We start from the raw sequence: 19,170 nt of genomic DNA, 5'->3' as shown, positions 1-19,170 counted from the left end.
CGAATCGGTCAGAATCTTCTCAGATCTCCTCAGACTCTCATATTTTTTCAGATTTCTTTAGATTCTTTCAGATTCTCTCACATTTTCCCAGAGTCTCTCAAATTCTCTCAGATTCTTTCAGATTCTTCCAGATTCTCTCAGATTCCCTCGGATTGTGTCAAATTCGCTCAATTTCTCCCAGATTCTCCCGGATTCCCCCATATGTTTCCAGATTCTCTCAGATTCTTTCAAACTTTTTTCAGACTTTTTTAAGGAGCCCTCATGATTCATTCAAATTTCTCAGTTTTATTCAGATTCTCTCACATTCTTTCAAATTCTTTCAGATTCTCTCAGATTTTTTCCGATTCTTTCAGACACTGATAGATCCTTTCAAATGTCTGCAGACTCTTCCGAATCCTTCCAGAATCTTCCAGATTTTTCTAGATTCTGTCAGATTCTCTCAGTTTCTCTCAGATTTTCTCAGATTCTCCTAGATCCTTTCATATTTTCTTAGGTTCTCTGTGATTTTTTTTAGATTCTTTCAGTTTCGTTCAGATTCTTTCAAATTCTCTCAGATCGACTCACATTGTCTCAGATTTCTTCAAATTCTGTCCTAATCTCTTATAACCTCTTAAATTATTTCCAATTCTCTCACATTCTCTCAGATTTTCACAGATTCTCTCAAATCCTTTCAGATTCTCTCCGATTCTTCCAAATTTTCTCAGGTTCTTTCAGATTCTTTCAAATTTTTTCAGATTCTGTCAGATTCTCCCAGATTCCTTCAGATTCTTTCCGAATTGGTCAGAATCTCTGAGATTCTCGCAGATCCGCTCAGATTTTTTCAGATTCCTTCAGATTCTTTTCGAATCTCTCAAAATACACCAGATTCTTTCAGAGATTCGCTCAGTTTCTCCCAGATTCTTCCAGATTCCCCCATATTCTTCCAGATTCTCCCAAAATCTCTCAGATTCTTTCAAACTTTTTCAGACTTTTTCTAAGTCACCATGAGGAGCTCTCATGATTCATTCAAATTTTTCAGTTCTATTCAGATTCTCTCAGATTCGCTCAAATTACTTCAAATTCTTCCAGATTCTTTCAGATACTTACAGATCCTTTCAGGTGCCTGCAGACTCTTTCATATTCTTCCAGAATCTTCCAGATTTTTCTAAATTCTTCTAAATTTCTAGAGGTTCTTTGAGACACTCTCAGATTGTCACAGGTGCCCTCAGATTCTCTCAGATTCTTTCGGATTCTCTTAGTTTCACTCAGATTCTCTCAGATTCTCCCAAATTCTTTCGGATTCTCTTAGGGTCTCTGCGATTCTTTCGGTTTCGTTCAGATTTTTTCAGATTCTCTGAGATCGCCTCACAAATTCTTTACTGATCTCTTAGAATCTATCAAATTCTTTCAGATTCTCTCACATTCTCTCAGATTCTCTCAAATTCTCTCAAATTCTTTCAGATTCTCTCAAATTCTCCCAGATGCATTCAGATTATCTAGATTCCTTCAGATTCTTTCCGAATCGGTCAGAATCTTCTCAGATCTCCTCAGACTGTCTCAGGTTTTTTCAGATTTCTTCAGATTCTTTCAGATCCTCTCAGATTTTCCCAGAGTCTCTCAAATTCTTTCAGATTCTTTCAGATTCTTTCAGATTCTTCCAGATTCTCTCAGATTCCCTCGGATTGTGTCAGATTTGCTCAATTTCTCCCAGATTTTCCAGATCCTCTCAGATTCTTTCAAACTTTTTCAGACTTTTTTTAATGAGCCCTCATGATTCATTCAAATTTCTCAGTTCTATTCAGATTCTCTCAGATTCTCTCAAATTCTTTCAGACTCTCTCAGATTTTTTCCGATTCTTTCAGACACTGACAGATCATTTCAAATGTCTGCAGACTCTTCCGGATCCTTCCAGAATCTTCCAGATTTTTCTAGATTCCTAGAGGTTCTTTGAGACATTCTTAGATTCTCACAAGAGCCTCAGATTTCTTCAGATTCTTTCAGATTCTATCAGATTCTCTCAGATTTTCTCAGATTCTCCCAGATTCTTTCAGATTTTCTTAGGTTCTCTGCGATTTTTTCAGATTCTTTCAGTTTCGTTCAGATTCTTCCAAATTCTCTCAGATCGACTCACATTGCCTCATATTTTTTCAGATTTCTTCAAATTCTTTCCTAATCTCTTAGAATCTCTTAAATCCTTTCCGATTCTCTCACATTCTCTCAGATTCTCTCAAATCCTTTCAGATTTTCGCAGATTCTCTCAGATTCTTCCAAATTTTCTCAGGTTCTTTCAGGTTTTTTCAAATTCTTTCAGATTGAGATTCTTTAAGATTCTCAGATTCTTTCAGATTTTTTCAGATTCTCTCAGATTCTCCCAGATTCCTTAAGTTTCTTTCCGAATTGGTCAAATTCTCTCAGATTCTCTCAGATTGTTTCAAACTTTTTCAGACTTTTTCTAAGTCACCATGAAGAACTCTCATGATTCATTCAAATTTTTCAGTTCTATTCAGATTCGCTCAAATTATTTCAGATTCTTCCAGATTCCCTCAGATTCTTCGAGATTCTTTCAGATACTTACAGATCCTTACAGATCCTTTCAGGTGCCTGCAGACTGTTTCATATTCTTCCAGAATCTTCCAGATTTTTCTAGATTCTTTTAGATTCCTAGAGGTTGTTTGAGACACTCTCAGATTCTCACGAGTGCCCTGAGATCCTCTCACATTCTTTCGGATTCTCTCAGTTTCATTCAGATTCTCTCACATTCTCTCAGATTCTCTCACATTCTCTCAGATTCTCTCAAATTCTCACAGATTCTCTCAAATTTTTTCAGATTCTCTCACATTCTCTCAGATTCTCTCACATTCTCTCAGATTCTCTCAAATTCTCACAGATTCTCTCAAATTCTTTCAGATTCTTTCTGTTTATTGGAAGCCACCAGTAATCCGCTTAACCGATAATAACTTACAGCCGTGACCTTTTCTCCCATTGCTTGCCTGAAAGAAACAAAGGTGTTATGAATCAGATTCTCTGAAAATTTTGTTTAAAAAAAAGTAGTGAAAGTGCTCATAAATCAGAAAAAACCGAAGTGACACACTTTTGATATTCCTGGAACGTTTCAGCAAACAGTTTCCTCCCCCTGAATTTCCAATTGGACCCATCCGGTCAAATCAACTCAGATCAAGTCAGCTCTGGTTAGATGCAATTTAGGCCATACTTTTCAATAAAGATGTGTTTGATAATAATTTTGTGGTGAAGATATATATTATAGTAATTTTAATAGATGTAATATGGAAGATAAAATCGGACTTATGTTTTTATATAGAACTTCCCTCGCCCATAACATAGACCATTCACATTGTAAGAAAAAAAGTGGCCTATGAAGAAATCGAACTCGTGACCTTCGCTTTAATAAAGGACGCTCCAAGTGAACGATGGGACCGTTGCTCAGCATTCGTTTTATTTTCTAGAAACTCGATGAGTATAGTTATAATGTATAAAACAAACTTATAATAATGAAAAATTTTATTAACCATTTACTAGGCTTAAAACATTCGCAAGATTTCACAGCATTTGGTTTTGCTTTTATAATTGCAACCTTTTTTTCACTTTTAAGCCTGGTATGATGTCCTTCGCAAAGTGTTTCCACTCTAGGAAGAGCCTTCGAGTCCCCTGCGCAATGACTCTATAATGTACGCAATGAACCCAAACTAGAAGATCCTTAATGAGGATTTTCCAGTATCTTGTTCCTTGCGAAAGTCTTTCATCTTTCTCCAGAAGTCCTTCTAGATTTGAACTCTTTTCGGGACCCTATTCTGGAGTTCTCAACCTCCTGAGATAAAAATTTTCAAATCTAATACGAACAAAAAACCACAAAAATTGTAGACGTTAAAAGTGTTTAAATCCTCTACGCCCCTGGATTTCAATACGCAAAATTTTCCCCTAGAACTCTGTCAACGTGAAAATTAACGTAATTACGAATCTGAAAAGGATCATGAGAGCAAATAAATTTTTTATCAGACGTCCATTTTGGTTAATTTGCATTTCATTTAGAGAATTATTTACAACGGAATAAGAAGGGAGATCGTTTTTATTAATATGTACGCCACGTGTAAACACGGTATGACCTTATTTTTAGACTTGCATTATGTATAAGCACTTCTGTTATCGTTCGGCCAAGAAAAACCGAATCGGAAAGTAATTACTCGAAGCGAAACGACGATTGATACTCGATACGTTTTTTTAACGATGAACGGGGGTTGAATGCACATATATAAATAATGAAGCGTATTTATACATTCGAAGACTGCTTGTTACCCAAGAATATTCATGTTTTGTTCTAAGCTACGTGAAATTACAAAACTTGACTCTATATTTTTATAGCCGCCCTCCGATAATACATTATGTTAGCGAGCGAAGGCGAGAATACAAAAATATCACAACCCCACTCCGATATCGCTAAAAATATGTAGACAAAAAACGAAATTAAAAGCTCCGAAAGCTCCTCACGCAATCTTTACCCTAACGTGACAACGGTGCGCTCTATCTGAATGCGTGTTTAAAGGAATGTAATTATCAATTTCACAAGAGAATTGTTGTCATATCTCCCGTATTCCACTAACTATTATCATCTTGATGCGCAAACAGGGGGATTAAAGTTTACAAAATTTGCTGTCAGTACATTGTGTTGATGAGAATAAGGTGTAATGAGAAGTAACACCGCTAGGATAGTGGAAATTGTAATTATATGGAGTGTTGTATCGATTCGTGTATATCACCCGATAAGAGCGGAGTATGGTTTCCCCCAATTATCAGATAATAAGCATTAATTTAATGATAATTTTGGTGAGAGCTGGATCCATTATTTACGGATAGTCACTGCGAGGGAATAACATTTGTCAAGGACCAAAATTATTTCCGCTGCTTTTTCCACTTTTTATTCATGATGCACTAAACTTGTTAAATCGCGAAATCTGTGACTAATTTTTTTTATTTAGCCCAAAAAAGAACTAATCGTTTTGCTAACGTATTTTGTTATTTTAAACGTCTATTTAAAGGTCCTATTTCAGTTCTGCGAAACTCATAAATTGGATGTTATCTTTAACACACCGCTACATTTTTGGAGTCGAAGAAATTATAAAAATGGTGATTTTATGGATATGGTTGCTTTGCTTTATTTATTAGTTGTATCAGGTTCACTCTTGTTTACAACTGTGCGTGTTAGTGTGTAATTTTTGATAAACTATTTGATACACTATTTAAGAAACTAAATATTGCTTTATTTAGATTTTAATTTACTATACACGAAAATAGCTGGTAGTTGAGTGTCCTCCACGTTGGCAATGTTCGAGCAAAATTTAAATTGACTCATCTTGGTGTTGATAAGAGAGATAAGATAATTAATAATTGTTTTGTTAACTTTTAAGTTTTTAGTATCGAGCTACGATTATGCTGTGACTAATATGACGTGTCACCACTGTCATATTGCCACCAAAACAATCAGTTAAAAATGACGCTTTTAATTTATTCTGTACTTTAAAAAACAACGTTATCAATTTGTTTCTATTTGCATGTTTTCTCAATTCTGTTACGTTACGAAATAAAATTCTGCAAAAACTCGAGTTGTTGAACTTTGTCTTGTTTTGTTATTTTTTGTCCACTTACATAAGCCAAAAAACAATAAAAACAAATAGTTATAAATAAATAAATTTAAATGTTTAAAGGGACCAATAAAATATGGCGACCGGTCCTTAGCCGACCAATGACAATCAAGTCGATTCTAGAAGTAAACAACATGTCGTTGGTGGTGTCAGACGATGAAAGTTCTGAAGATTCTTTTTCAGATTTATCCCAATTTTCGGTACCCAGGGAAGAAACCACTCGTGATGAAACCAAAAGTGATAACTTTAAATTGTACCATTGTTACAAAACCACCAACATAGCAAATAATGTAATAAATAGACAAGTAAGTTGCCGAACATAACCTCAAACATCACGTCTGCAACAACATTTGAAAATATTTTTCTAGATGTATGGGAGGTTTACAAAGAATCCTAAAGCAAAGACTGAAAGAATATTTAACAATATACACCATAAATGTAGGTTTGGCCTAAGCTCCCTTCTCAAAGACTACGAAACGATGTAAAGGGTTTTTCGTGTTTTGATTTTTTTATATTGATGGTGTGCTTCCAGGAACCACATTTTTATGGGGTTTACTTTGTGCGGACAGTATTTTATAAGTTTTACAGAACGAACGTTCGAACTCCTATTCCCTTATAATTTTAACGCCTCTTATGAGTATGAGTTGCATTTGTGGAGATTCGTACCTGGTGAAAAGTTGAAGTATATTTCCAAACATCGAATTTTTAAGCATCTGAGAGGTTTACAATTGCTGGACAAAGTAATGTTTATGCAGTTTCCTATGGATCCACACAAAATACTGTGCTATGGCTTGGCGTGAGTTGAGTACAATTTTTGTATTTTTTAATGTGTGATTTTTCATCCAGTGCTACAAATCCAGCTATGGTATATATTACCATCATCACATTACCATTCCCAAAGAGCTGCAAACATTGCCACAGGAATTTGCCTCAAGATGGTACCTATCAGATTTTATTTGTACCATTGTAGATTTTGTCTTTGTAGAGTCTGTAAGTCAGGGATGGTGCGTAAAGCACGGCTTCGTCCTCCATTACATGTTCTCCATGGGCCAACCTTGCCCCAGCTTCGACCCCCACATTTCCCTAGCGTATCCCGACCACCTAGTAATAAACACCGGTCACTACATTCACGTTTTAAATGTAACAACTCTAGATCCGCCTCAAACCACTGTAAATTCGTCTAGTTTTGTAAAGTACGACGACGCAAAGTTGCCGCAGTCGGTGTCAAGTAATTTTAACGATACATTTAGCGAAGTGTCCGAATCGCCGAGTGAATATTTCGGAACAAATAGCGTCGTAGATGCCATATTAGAAGACTTTAACGAGTACGACTTAGAAGGTAACGAATGTAATAAACCCTTCCACGAGTTAAACATTAGCTGCGAACCGCTTAACGTCACCGGTAAAAGCTACCACAACACTCTAGTTCAAAACATAGTCGATCCCCGGTTCAAGCGCCTCCAGAATACGAGCAAAGATTATTTATTTTCAGTTCCTCAAAGCTCGGGCGTGCAGAAACCCGCCGAAAAAAACAAAATCGACAAGAAAATCGCCGAGAAAGCGTACGAGTTCATCGAAGAAAACGAGAAATGCGAGAAGCTAAGCTCGTTCCGGAAAAAGCGGCTCGCGGAGAAAAAGTACGAGTTTTCCGAAGACAATAGCGAGAATATCGTTCCGTTCAATTCGTTGCGGCGGGAGCGGAGGTATCTTTATCGTTCGCAGAATCGGTGTATTCGTTCGCCCGATTTCAATAGTCTGTTTTTAAGCCCGCGCTCCCCCATGCAGTCTCCGAACTCCCGAAACGGGCAGTTCTCGCCGGGGGGAGCCCGGAATTTGTATTGTCCTTCCATTCGTAACTCCCCACATCATTCCAAGTCTCCTATCAGTCCCAAAGAGTCGGCGAGGAAGCTGTATGTGTACTCCCCGAGTCTGGACAGCGACTGCTCGGACTCGGACTCCAGACTCATTCTGAGGATGCCCGGGAACTTATCTACCTCACAGTCGGTCGACAGCCGGTCTAGTCAACAGAGCGGGCTGTTGATCGTCGACCCGAAGACGGAAACGCCTAGGTGGATCAAGAAGGTCGTGAGAAGGTACTCCAACGGAGACTTCGAAAACAGCTCGCTGTTGTCAGGACAGAGCAGAGGTATTAAATGCGTTGATTTATCCCCTCCAAGAAATTGATGACGTCATGTGGTTAATATTTTCCAGACGATTACAATATCCCCATTGAAATCCCCCTACTAGTACACACGTTAACTGATCAACATTTGGACGTAGTTCCTGACTTTAAAGTAGACCAAGTGACTGAAATGCAGTTAATCGTGACCCAGAGAACTTTTGACTGTGAACAATTTGTCCAAAGAAGAGCTCAAAAGCTCTGCAATGAATCCCAACTAGAATATCTTCACTGTCAGGATTATGATATCAAACTGAATTATGTAAGATAAAGTACCGTGTTGGTTGGTGTCATAGTTGATTGTCAAATTTCAGATTTGTCCATTGGATGGGCACATTGTGTGTCAAGCTGTGATTAAAATGGGTACTCTCAAATCAATAGATCCTTGCGGAAAACCTGAAAACTACACCACGCACTGCTTAGTCGTTTGGAACATAGCGACAGACAGCTTTGAAGTGATCGAACCGCCTGATGATATTAAACTGCAACCTACTGAAAAATACCAAGTTTTGCCTCATATTGATATTCCAAGAGCTCACTGTAACGGAGTTCTTGTTATGGATTACTGTTATTCAAAAACGAAAACAAGTCTCAGGGATTTTAATAACTATTATGAAGTTTGTTTGAATTCAGATTGTATATCTGTTAGGTCGTCGGATGACAGTTTCAGTGATAGCGAGTAAGTTGTACATATTTTCAAGTATTTTAGTTTTCAGATGTGCTCATGCATTTGGTGTAAATTTCAGTATATGAAACATTTTAACGTTATTTTGAAATGTCTCGATACATTTGACTCAGACTCGATCAGCCGTGTGAATGTATTGTAAGTTTTAAGCAGTAATAAGTTAAACTGTGATTTTGATGTTGTGAAGTTAAAATAAAACTATTTATAAATATGGGGTTCGTTATTGAAATTGGCACGTGACGTGACGTCACCTACCAGGGGCGGCTGGTGCCCGGGGACACAAGGGCACGTTTTTTCATTTTATAAACTCCTTTGCTAAGTTGCTGTTGATTTTAAGTTACTACTAAAATTTACCATTTTAGACGTTTTCAGTTTCTTGTTGTCGAAATAAGTCTGCACATATTAAGAAAAAAGGGCAAAATGGAGCCCCGCCCACCCGCCCTATCTCAATTGTGATGATTTTTTTTATTCGTCGTGAGCCAAGAGGGCGGAACTTAACTACAAAATCCTTATTTCTCTACGAGAAATAAAATGTTTTTGAGTATTGTGTTGTTCAAAGAATACCATATATATTAAGAAAAATAAAGGCAAACATTAGGCCCCACCCATACCCGCCCTAATCTCAATTCTCAATTGTGATGAGTTTTTCATTCGTTGTCAGATCGAGGGGCGAGGCCTAGTTGCAAATAGATCCATATTTTTCTAAAAGAATTTATCATTTTAAACATGTTTTAAATTTCTTGTTTTGAAATGACTACGATATTGACAAAACAGGCAAAATATGAGCCCCGCCCGCCCACCCGATCTGATGGTTTTTTTTATTCGTCGTGAGTCAAGAGGGAGGAGCTTCACTGCAAAGAACTTATTATTCTACGAGAAATTAAAAACATGTCATATTGTTATCTTTAAGTGAAGAATTTTTCATTCCTTGTCAAATAGAGAGGCGGAGCTTAATTCCAAGATCCATATTTTTTTAAGAATTTGCTATTTTTAAACATGTTTAAAGTCTCTTGTTCTGAAAAGACGACCACGTGTACTAAGAAAAAAGGCGAAATATAAGCTCCGCCCACCCACCCTATCTCAAGTGTAATGTTTTTTTTTAATCGTCGAGAGCCAAAGGAGCGGAATTAAATTGGAAAATCTTTATTATCTCTGCAAGAAATTACCATGTAAAACATGTTTTTGAATATTATGTTGTTCAAAGAATACTATGTATATTAAGAAAAAATTAAAACCAAAGATTAAGCCCCGCCTTGATCTAAATAGTAATGAAATTTTCATTTGTTGGTAAACCTAGGGGCGGAGCCTAATTGCAAAATCCGTATTTCGTTACAAAAATTTACCATTTTAAACGTGTTTGAAGTCTCTAAGAATTATTAAAAAAATCATCACAGTTGAAATGGGGTGGGTGGGCGGGGTATGTATTGTGCCTTTTTTTTCTTAATAGTATTCTTTGAACAACACGATACTCAAAAATATATTTAATTTTTTGTAAAGAAATAAGTATTTTGCAGTTAAGCTTCTCCCCCTTGATTCACGGCGAATAAAAAAAATCATCACAATTGATATAGGGCGGGTGGGCGGGCATATATTCTGTCTTGTTGTTTTAATAATTGTAGACTTCTTTTCATAACATAAAACTTAAAACATATGTAAAATGGAAAATTTGTATAAGGAAACTTGGATTTTGCAATTAGGTTCCGACCCATAATTGCAAAATCAATATTTCCTTGCAAAAATGTATTTTAATCATGTTTTAAGTTTCTTGTTGTAGAAAGATGGCTATGTACCTACATTAAGAAAAAACAAGACAAAATATAAGCCCCGCCCACCCGCCCTGACTCAATTCTGATGATTTTTTTTATTTGTCGTAAGCCGAGGGGCGGAGCTTAATTGTAAAATTCTTATTTTTCTATGCGAAATTACCATGTGAAATATGTTCGTAAGTAATCGTGTTATAAAAAGAAAACCAAATGAGAAGCCCAACTCACCCATCTTGATCTCAGTGGTGATGAATTTTTCATACGTTGTCACACCGAGGACGAAGCGTAATTGCAAAATCGATATTTCCCTATACAGATTTACGATTTTAAACATATTTTAAGTTTCTTGTTGTGAAAAAATGACTACACATATTAAGAAAAAAAAAGGCAAAATGTAAGCCCCGCCCACCCACCCTATCTCAATTGTAATGAATTTTTTTATTCGTCGTGAGTCAAGAGGGCGGAGCTTCACTGCAAAGTCCTTATTTCTGTACAAAAAATAAAAAACATCTTTTTGAGTATCGTGTTGTTCAAAGAATACTATGCACAGTTGCGGCCTTCCAAAAGTACACGATAATTTTTTCTATTGTAAATGTATGTTTAAATCATGGGAGTCCGAATAACAAAGTTTGTCAAATTTGACTTTTTTTTTTCAAAAATGCTACGCCATTGGTAAAAGTCAGGCTTACATTAACTTAAAAATTCAAAAAATTCCATGACAACGAAAAATCTTGCACGTGATCGAGACTTTTTCAAACTACTTCAAAATTGAAGCAAAAGTGGTCCCCAAGATTCTTTTATACTACTTCAAAAACCAAACACAAGAGGATCCCGAGATTCTTTCGAACTACTTCAAAAAGAAGACAAAAATGGTCTCCGAGATTCTTTCAAATTACTTCAAAACCAAAACAAAAGAGATCCCCGAGATTCTTTAAACTATGTACTTCAAAAACCAGACATAAATGATCCCAACATTTTTTCAAACTACTTCAAAAATTAGACTCATAGAGTGCTTGAGATTCTTTTAAACTACTTCAAAAACTAGGCAAAAGAGTTTTCCGAGATTCTTTTCAAACTATTTCAAAACCAGAACAAGAAAAAGGTCTCAGACATTCTTTCAAATTACTTCAAAACCAAAACAAAAGATATCTCCGAGATTCTTTAAACTATGTACTTCAAAAACCAGACATAAATGATCCCCAAGATTCTTTGAAACCACTTCAAAATCAAAATAAAAGGGGTCCCCGAGATTCTTTTAAACTACTTCAAAAACCAAACACAAGACGTGATCGAGACTTTTTCAAACTACTTCAAAATTGAAGCAAAAGTGGTCCCCAAGATTCTTTTATACTACTTCAAAAACCAAACACAAGAGGATCCCGAGATTCCTTCGAACTACTTCAAAAAGAAGACAAAAATGGTCTCCGAGATTCTGTCAAACTACTTCAAAACCATAACAAAAAGGATCCCCGAGATTCTTTTAAACTAGTTCATAAATCAGACGCAAAAGGCCCCCGAGATTCTTTCAAACTACTTCAAAATCAAAACAAAAGGGGTGCCCCAGATTCTTTTAAACTACTTCAAAAACCAAACACAAGAGGTACCCGAGATTGGTTCAAACTATTTCAAAATGGGCCCCAACATTCTTTCAAACTACTTCAAAAATTAGACTCATAAAGTGCTTGAGATTCTTTTAAACTACTTGAAAAATTAGGCAAAAGAGTTTCCTGAGATTCTTTTCAAACTATTTCAAAACCAAACAAGGGTCTCCGACATACTTTCAAATTACTTCAAAACCAAAACCAAAGAGATCCCCGAGATTCTTTAAACTGTGTACTTCAAAAACCATTCGCAAAAGATCCCCGAAATTCTTTCAAACCACTTCAAAATCAAAATTAAAGGGGTCCCGGAGATTCTTTTAAACTACTTCAATAAATACAAGAGGTCCCCGAGATCCTTTCAAACTACTTCAAAATCGAAGCAAAAAAAATAAGCCCCACCCATATCCATCCCAACCTCAAATGTGATACATTTTTCATTCGCCCCGCCCACCCACCCTATCTCAGTTGTGATGATTTTTTTTTAATCGTCAAGAAGCAAAGGAACGGAATTTAATTACAAAATCCTTATTATTTCTCTAGAAGAAATTACCACGTAAGACATGTTTTTGGATATCATGTTATTCAAAGAATACTATGTATATTAAGAAAAAATTAAAGCCAAAGATTAAGTCCCACCCATACCTGCCCTGATCTAAATAGTAATGAAATCCATATTTCCTTACAAAAAAGTACCACTTTTAAACGTGTTTTAGGTTTCTAAGAATAAAAAATAATCAGAATTGAGATGGGGTCGGTGGGCGGGGTTTATATTTTGCCTTTTTTTCTGAATATACGTAATATTCTTTGAACAACACGATACTCAAAGATATGTTTTAATTTCTTGCAGTTAAGCTCCGCCCCTACCCTTGGTTCACGGCGAATAAAAAAAAATCATCATATATATAAGGCGGGGGGCGGGTTTATATTTTGCTTTTTTTGTTTTAATATGTGCAGACTTCATGTTTAAAATGGAAAATTTTGTATAAGGAATAAATGCATATTTTCTTGCCAAAATACCATTTTAATCATGTTTTTAGTTTCTAGTTGTGGAAAGATGGCTATGTATATTAAGAAAAATGATGATGATTTTTTTATTCGTCGTAAGCCAAGGAGCGGAGCTTAATTGTAAAATCCTTATTTTTCTACGAGAAATTCCGCCCCCAAAGCGGAAACCACATCATGCCTTATTTAGACGTTTTGTTTCCACCGTTGCCATGGAAACCGTGTGTCGGGTCGCTGTATTTAGCTGGAATCGGGTCTGCCAGTAACTCAGTTACGGGATTTCATTTTCATTCTGCGCGAGTGAAATTGTTTGATTTTAAATAAAAATAAAGAATTCAGTTGAATATTTAATAAAAAATCGTCCTCTGTCTTACGACGGTCAAATTTTAGTGAAAAATTTAGTAAACATCACCCCCGATTTATTATAAAAAAAGTGTCCATGTCCAAACGAGAGACTTTCATAGATATTTTAATACACATAACAAGCATGGGAAATTTTTGTGGATGTACGGTTGTAAAAAAAATAAATTGTTTTGTTGTTCAAAAGGTGACGAGCCGCCACTGTCACCTACACCATGTGTACTGTATAGTGACAGTTTAGTTTTTTTTGTTACATCAAGTTGGCGCCATAGTGATCTCCAAAAGAAAAACAATCAGTGTAATCAATTTTCGATTACACTTACTAAGGTGTAATTAATCATTTTTGTGTTACAAAATGCGATCATTGATCGTTTAACACGTGCACAAGTGTGAAGAAACACAATGGAGAGTTTCCAAGGAAAAAAACAAAAATCGGAAGGTTCGTACATTCATGTAACTTAACTCAAAACGCAACGTAAACCCAAGATTAACAGCTCTCGAGTGTTGTAATCGCCAGAAAACATCAACAAATTGCCTTTTTGTCCAAAAATCGCAAATAAACTCGTAACGTTTTTTCGGTTGGCCCCACTGATGTTTGTATGTCAAACGTCAGCGGTGCACGTTGTGTATAAATCATTTAGAGGTTAAGTCCGCCACAACAAAATCGCAATGTTGCGACGCCAAGCCCGCCTCCGCCGCGAATACCTCTACCGCAAAACCGTCGAAGACAAGCAGAAGTCAATCCAAGCCAAAAAGACCCGAATCAAGCGCAGCTTGGAGGAAAACATCCCCATCCATGGCGACCTCCAAAGCAAAGCTCTGCACTACTCCAAGAAAATCGAGTGGGAGGATGCGGGCCCCCAGGCCGCGGCACGCATGGGCGGCGAAAGCGGCGGCGCCCTCGCCAACTCGCAAGACGACGAATACAGATACGCCGGAGTCGAAGACCCGAAAATCGTCATCACGACGAGCCGAGACCCGAGTTCGCGGCTCAAGATGTTCGCGAAGGAGCTGCGACTCATTTTTCCCAATGCGCAGAGGATGAACCGTGGTAACTACGAAATGAAGCAACTGGTGCACGCTTGTCGGGCCAACGACGTCACGGATTTTATTATAGTGCATGAACATAGGGGTGTTCCGGACAGTTTAGTGGTTTGTCATTTACCGTACGGACCTACCGCGTACTTTACGATGACGGACGTGGTGATGAGGCACGACATCCCGGATTTGGGGACGATGTCCGAGCAGTATCCGCATTTGGTTTTTCACAATTTTAAAACTAAGTTGGGGGAGAGGGTCACGAGTATTTTGAAGTATTTGTTTCCGGTGCCGAAGGAGGAGTCGAAGCGGGTGATCACGTTCGCGAATCATGATGACTATATTAGTTTCAGGCACCACACGTACAAAAAGGTGGACAAGCAGGTAAGTTGTATTGTTTTTAATTAAACCTAGTATCTGAACAATTAAGAAATTTTATGACTGATTTTTACAGATTGAGCTATCTGAAGTGGGGCCTCGTTTCCAGTTGAAATTGTACGAAATTAAGTTAGGGACTTTGGAAAACGCAGACGCCGCGGACACCGAGTGGGCCCTCAGACCCTACATGAACACCTCTGTTAAGAGACGTTTTCTCAGCGATGATGATGGTTGGAAGCAAGAGGATGACATAAACGACTAATTTGTTTTTTTTTATATTTAAATAAAAATACGAGATTATATGTGTTTCAATTTATGTTTTATTTTAATATTACTCTTTTTGTTTGAACACTGTGTTAATGGATGCAATAAATTTAGAAGTAACAGGTATTTCGAGGAGTGGACGAGTCCGGAAGAAGTCTTCAAAGTTGATGGATTTTGAGTCGCCTGATGAAATCGACCGTTCGTATAACAAGCGACAAAGTGGCTTGGGACGAAAGTCAGAGTTTGATGTACAACCACCTAGGAAACTACCGAGACCTGAAGATGTTTTTATTAAGTCAGAACATGGTTTTGAAAATTATGATATGGATCCAAGCGATTCAGAGTACGAGAGCGAATACGAATTACCTGCCAATACTGAGTCAAGTATAGATTCCGTCGATACAGACAGTGAGTTTGATGAGCAAGAAACCGGAGGGTTTAAGAGGTTGGATACCGATACCTCCAAGAAACGCTTACTCATCAAAGATGGCAGAATTATTAAAACAGAGAAGCACCCCAATAAAGGTGAGTTTGCAATCAATTGGGTGTTTGTTAACGCTGACGAAATTGTAGCAACTGGAAAAGTCGCCCCAAAGTCAACTGGTAAAAAGACCCCCATTTCTAAAACTTCTCCCGGAAGTTTGTCGTACGATACGTCCAGTATTTCTCCCCCTAGTCCTAGAGGTAAAGATTCGTCGTATAAAGTTAGCGGAATTAAACCGATAGATGTCGCTGCACATTTAAAATTGTTAGGAGAAAGTCTCACGATTATTGGAGAGAGACTGAAGGAGCACGAAGTAAGTAACAAAATCAAGTGATTCCAGATTTTACTGTGTGTTCCAGGGTCAAATTGCCGTTTCTGGGAGCTTATCTGTGCTCCTAGATTCTCTTCTATGTGCCCTTGGACCATTGCTGTGTCTTTCACAACAAATACCAGAATTACAAGAAAATTGTTGTAGTCCTGAACAGTTGATGAGCACCTTGGACAACGTTGCTTTCATTATGCCAGGACTCTAGATTAGTAATGTTACCTTATTGTGTTGTTGTAACAGTAATTTACCCAATAAAGTTATAACATAACCACTTGTGTATAACAAACAACACGCCAGATATGTTTATTACTTAAACAGTTACAATAATTAGACTTACCTAAAACCAAATTAAACACAAGACAAGTCACGGCCATCTTCCTGATGGCTTCATCCCGGGCGGATGGTTAAAACAATGGGCTTTACAAGGATCGTCATAGAGACATGGCCCCTCTTTAGGTTTCCAGTGTTTACAGCAAGGCCTAGTGCACGGTCCCGGCACATACTTTTCATTCTTGTTTTTGGGTTTTGGTGGACAGGGTTGGATTTGGGCGCACCAAACCCCGCACGGATCACAACAAGGAGGAGGAGTTAGTTTCATGGAACAGGGTTTGAATCCTGTGGGACAGCCCGCCGTACAACACCCTTCGTCTTTTTTTATCGTGTAATCTTGGCAACACCGCTGCTTCTGGGGTATCTCGGGGGGACAATAGGGACAAGAAGGGCTCACCGAGTGGTAGTCGATGTTGTAGTTGTTGTAGAAATTGTTGTAGCGGGCTCGTTCTTCTTCGGCGGGCGTTAGCTACGAACAGTTTGTATAAGTAGGGGATTGCGCAACGTGGGATAGGTCGTACCGGTGGTGGACCACAACAAGGAGGACACGGTAGAGAGAGGGGTTTCACCGGTTGGGGTATCGTGGGAGCCAGGATCGGTGGAGGACAACACATCGTCACTTGGGCGAAGGGAAAAGTACAAGGAGGGCAGCAGGGTTGGCAGCATGGTTCGCAACAAGGCTCAGGACAACACTTCTCGGTACAACTACGAACAGAAAAACGATTATATAACTAAAGAAAATTGTACTTAGTGCACACCAGTCTCCGATTTGATTGGCCAGATCTTTTAATTCCGACAATAAACCGTCTGTACAACACGCCATATTTAGCCCCGGCACAACAAAAATTTATCAAACACAAAATTTACACACAAAAATTTAGTTCAATTTTGGAATGTCAAACCTATAACTTAGCAACACTTACTTTAAAAGAGCGATTTGATTTTTTTGAGTTAAACACGTAACTAACAACATCAACGAACTAGTATTCAAGATCCAGACATTTATTACCTAAAAAAAAAAAAAAAAAACCAAAAACATTACAACACCACGCATTATGAGCAAGGCTTCGTTTCCAATGCCGCCCCTATTTTGTAATGGAGACACTTTTTCGGCTTTGGAGGGCATGGTTGAATTTCCGCGCACCACACCCCGCATGGGTGACAACACGGCGGCGGCGTCAATCTCATGGTACATGGTTTGAATCCCGTGGGGCACCCGACGTCCAGACACGGCTCGCATGGTAAGCAGTCGCAACAAGGCGATTTTCCATCCACTGTTTGTCCCTTCTGTTTGTCGGGGGTGCATTCAGGACGTATGTATTTGTTGGCGTAACGCGGGCTTTCGCTATGCCAGTCGATATTATAATTGTTGTAAAAACTGTCGTATCGAGAGTCTTCCCGTTCTTGTAAAGTCATCTGCCAAAGGAAAGTTACAAGAATGGTTACAATGGGTTTTTCTTACCAAAGGTGTTTCCGTTTTTGGACAAAACAAGCCCAGAGGTTTCACGGGCTCGGGGTAAATTGGGGCCAAAACCGGGGGCGGGCATGAGATTATTACTTGGGCGTACGGGAAATTACAGGGAGGGCAACAAGGAGCACATGGCGGGTCTGGCGTGCAGCAAGAACAGGGATCTGACGAGGACCCGCAGCTGAGGGTTCAAAATATAACACAAATTTTTCAAATTAACGTCAGTGTTTTCAGATACCTATCTCCTATTTGGTTTACTAAATCATGCAGTTCAGCGAGCAAACTTTGTCTCGCGCACGCCATTTTTTACTTTAACAACAAATTTTAAAAGTTACAACACACAAAATTTTGACAAATTTCAAACGTTGATTTGAATTATGAATTTTCAGAACTGTATCTTGGCGACAACTCGTCGCCAAAACTAAAACGTAACAGTGTCACGTTGTTCATAGTTCCGTGATCTGTACAAAGGGTACGAAAATCAAATTTTGATAGTTCTCGACGTTTAAATCAACAAGATTTACCTGTTGCCCTTTTTTCTTAATCTGTGTAGTCTTCTTTTCACAACAAGAAAGGTAAAACATGTCTAAAATGGTAAACTTTTGTAGGTAAGTATTGATTTTGCAATTAGAATCCGCCCCTCGGTCTGACAACGAATGAAAAATTCATCACATTTGAGCTTGGGATGGATATGGGTGGGGCCTAATTTTTGGCTTGTGCGAATAAAAACGTCATTACAATTGAGATAGGGCGGGTGGGCGGGCTTACATTTTGCCTTTATTTTTCTTAATATACATAGCCATCTTTTCGCAACAAGAAACTTAAAACATTGTTGAAAAGGTACAGCTTTGCAAGGAAATATAGATTTTGCAATTATATTTTGTGAAAAGATGGCTGCGTATATTAAGAAAAATAAAGGCAAAATATAAGCCCCGCCCACCCGCCCTATCTCTATTCTGATGATTTTTTTAAGTGAACAGTGAACCAAGAGGGCGGAGATTAACTGCAAAGCACTTATTTCTTTACAAGGAATTAAAAATATGCTTTTGAGTATCGCGTTGTTAAAAAAATACTGTGGGTATTAAGAAAAAGGGGCAAAATATAAACCCCACCCACCCACCCTATCTCAATTGTGATGATTTTTTTTTATTCTTAGAAACTTAAAACGGGTTTAAAATGGTAAATTCTTGTAGGGAAATACGGATTTTGCAATTTGGCTCCGCCCCTAGGTTTGTCAACGAATGAAAACTTGATTAGTACATATTTAGTTCAGGACAGGATGGGCGGGGCTTATTTTTTGGCTTTAATTTTTTCTGAAGGTCCAGATTATTTTTTGGATAACACGATACTCAAAAACATGTTTTTAATTTCCCCTACAGAAATAAGGATTTTGCAATTAAGCTCCGCCCCTCGGCTTACGACGTATAAAAAAAAATCGTCAGAATTGAGATAGGGTGGGCGGGCGGGGCATATATTTTGCCTTTATTTTTCTTAATATATAATAGCCATCTTTTCACAACAAGAAACTTAAGACATGGGTAAAATGACACGTTTTTGTAAGGAAATATGGATTTTGCAATTATGGGGCGAAATCGCTTTGAATAAGTTGAATTTGAAAAAAATTCATTCAAGAAAATCGTTTAACATAGGCAACCAT

General features: G+C 37.8%; 4 protein-coding genes across 6 annotated transcripts; 3 read left to right on the top strand and 1 right to left on the bottom strand.

Moving 5' to 3' along the window:
* Window positions 1–5,746: 5,746 nt before the first annotated feature.
* On the top strand, window positions 5,747–8,708 carry LOC135138057 (uncharacterized). The gene is made up of 8 exons (XM_064067902.1): window positions 5,747–5,938; window positions 6,002–6,114; window positions 6,166–6,429; window positions 6,480–6,571; window positions 6,619–7,779; window positions 7,845–8,074; window positions 8,127–8,491; window positions 8,559–8,708. The coding sequence occupies exons 1-8, from the start codon at window positions 5,768–5,770 to the stop codon at window positions 8,563–8,565; spliced, it is 2,403 nt and encodes an 800-aa protein (XP_063923972.1). The 5' UTR covers window positions 5,747–5,767; the 3' UTR covers window positions 8,566–8,708.
* Window positions 8,709–13,488: 4,780 nt separating this feature from the next.
* LOC135138032 (HMG box-containing protein 4) lies at window positions 13,489–15,984 on the top strand. Of its 2 annotated transcripts, none has more exons than XM_064067870.1 (4): window positions 13,489–13,662; window positions 15,027–15,428; window positions 15,477–15,700; window positions 15,747–15,984. In XM_064067870.1, exons 1-4 carry the CDS (start codon window positions 13,626–13,628, stop codon window positions 15,918–15,920), a joined length of 837 nt encoding a protein of 278 aa, XP_063923940.1. In that variant the 5' UTR covers window positions 13,489–13,625; the 3' UTR covers window positions 15,921–15,984. The 2 variants fall into 2 exon arrangements, with proteins under 2 accessions (XP_063923940.1, XP_063923932.1); XM_064067862.1 differs by having other exon boundaries at window positions 15,018–15,428.
* On the top strand, window positions 13,669–14,951 carry LOC135138025 (U3 small nucleolar ribonucleoprotein protein IMP4). The gene is made up of 2 exons (XM_064067848.1): window positions 13,669–14,645; window positions 14,716–14,951. The coding sequence occupies exons 1-2, from the start codon at window positions 13,893–13,895 to the stop codon at window positions 14,899–14,901; spliced, it is 939 nt and encodes a 312-aa protein (XP_063923918.1). The 5' UTR covers window positions 13,669–13,892; the 3' UTR covers window positions 14,902–14,951.
* A 3-nt stretch (window positions 15,985–15,987) lies between the features above and the next one.
* Window positions 15,988–17,896, bottom strand: LOC135138046 (keratin-associated protein 9-8-like). Of its 2 annotated transcripts, XM_064067890.1 has the most exons (5): window positions 17,752–17,896; window positions 17,508–17,694; window positions 16,804–17,461; window positions 16,567–16,750; window positions 15,988–16,514 (listed from the first exon to the last, which is right to left on the bottom strand). In XM_064067890.1, exons 1-3 carry the CDS (start codon window positions 17,814–17,816, stop codon window positions 17,099–17,101), a joined length of 615 nt encoding a protein of 204 aa, XP_063923960.1. In that variant the 5' UTR covers window positions 17,817–17,896; the 3' UTR covers window positions 15,988–16,514; window positions 16,567–16,750; window positions 16,804–17,098. The 2 variants fall into 2 exon arrangements, with proteins under 2 accessions (XP_063923960.1, XP_063923952.1); XM_064067882.1 differs by lacking the exons at window positions 17,508–17,694; window positions 17,752–17,896 and having other exon boundaries at window positions 16,804–16,957.
* Between the last annotated feature and the right edge of the window lie 1,274 nt (window positions 17,897–19,170).

The sequence above is a fragment of the Zophobas morio genome, unplaced genomic scaffold (assembly GCF_036711695.1).
Source record: "Zophobas morio isolate AGI-343-1 ecotype UQ-CSIRO unplaced genomic scaffold, CSIRO_AGI_Zmor_V1 ptg000004l, whole genome shotgun sequence".
NCBI classification, from domain to species: domain Eukaryota; kingdom Metazoa; phylum Arthropoda; class Insecta; order Coleoptera; family Tenebrionidae; genus Zophobas; species Zophobas morio.
The sequence above is the reverse complement of the archived record's forward strand: the minus strand, read 5'-3'. Positions and strand labels throughout refer to the sequence as shown.

Excerpts from the sequence above, each read along its gene's own strand:
- LOC135138032 (XM_064067862.1), top strand. The coding sequence starts at position 13,626 with ATGGAGAGTTTCCAAGGAAAAAAACAAAAATCGGAAG. Across the intron at positions 13,663-15,017 it reads AAAAAAACAAAAATCGGAAG|AAGTAACAGGTATTTCGAGG; the intron begins GTTCGTACATTC and ends CAATAAATTTAG. Across the intron at positions 15,429-15,476 it reads AGAGAAGCACCCCAATAAAG|CAACTGGAAAAGTCGCCCCA; the intron begins GTGAGTTTGCAA and ends ACGAAATTGTAG.
- LOC135138046 (XM_064067882.1), bottom strand. The coding sequence starts at position 16,868 with ATGGCGTGTTGTACAGACGGTTTATTGTCGGAATTAAAAGATCTGGCC. Across the intron at positions 16,751-16,803 it reads GCCAATCAAATCGGAGACTG|TTGTACCGAGAAGTGTTGTC; the intron begins GTGTGCACTAAG and ends TTCTGTTCGTAG. Across the intron at positions 16,515-16,566 it reads CTTGTTGTGGTCCACCACCG|CTAACGCCCGCCGAAGAAGA; the intron begins GTACGACCTATC and ends AACTGTTCGTAG.
- LOC135138057 (XM_064067902.1), top strand. The coding sequence starts at position 5,768 with ATGTCGTTGGTGGTGTCAGACGATGAAAGTTCTGAAGATTCTTTTTCA. Across the intron at positions 5,939-6,001 it reads ATAATGTAATAAATAGACAA|ATGTATGGGAGGTTTACAAA; the intron begins GTAAGTTGCCGA and ends ATATTTTTCTAG. Across the intron at positions 6,430-6,479 it reads ATACTGTGCTATGGCTTGGC|TGCTACAAATCCAGCTATGG; the intron begins GTGAGTTGAGTA and ends TTTTTCATCCAG.
- LOC135138025 (XM_064067848.1), top strand. The coding sequence starts at position 13,893 with ATGTTGCGACGCCAAGCCCGCCTCCGCCGCGAATACCTCTACCGCAAA. Across the intron at positions 14,646-14,715 it reads ACAAAAAGGTGGACAAGCAG|ATTGAGCTATCTGAAGTGGG; the intron begins GTAAGTTGTATT and ends TGATTTTTACAG.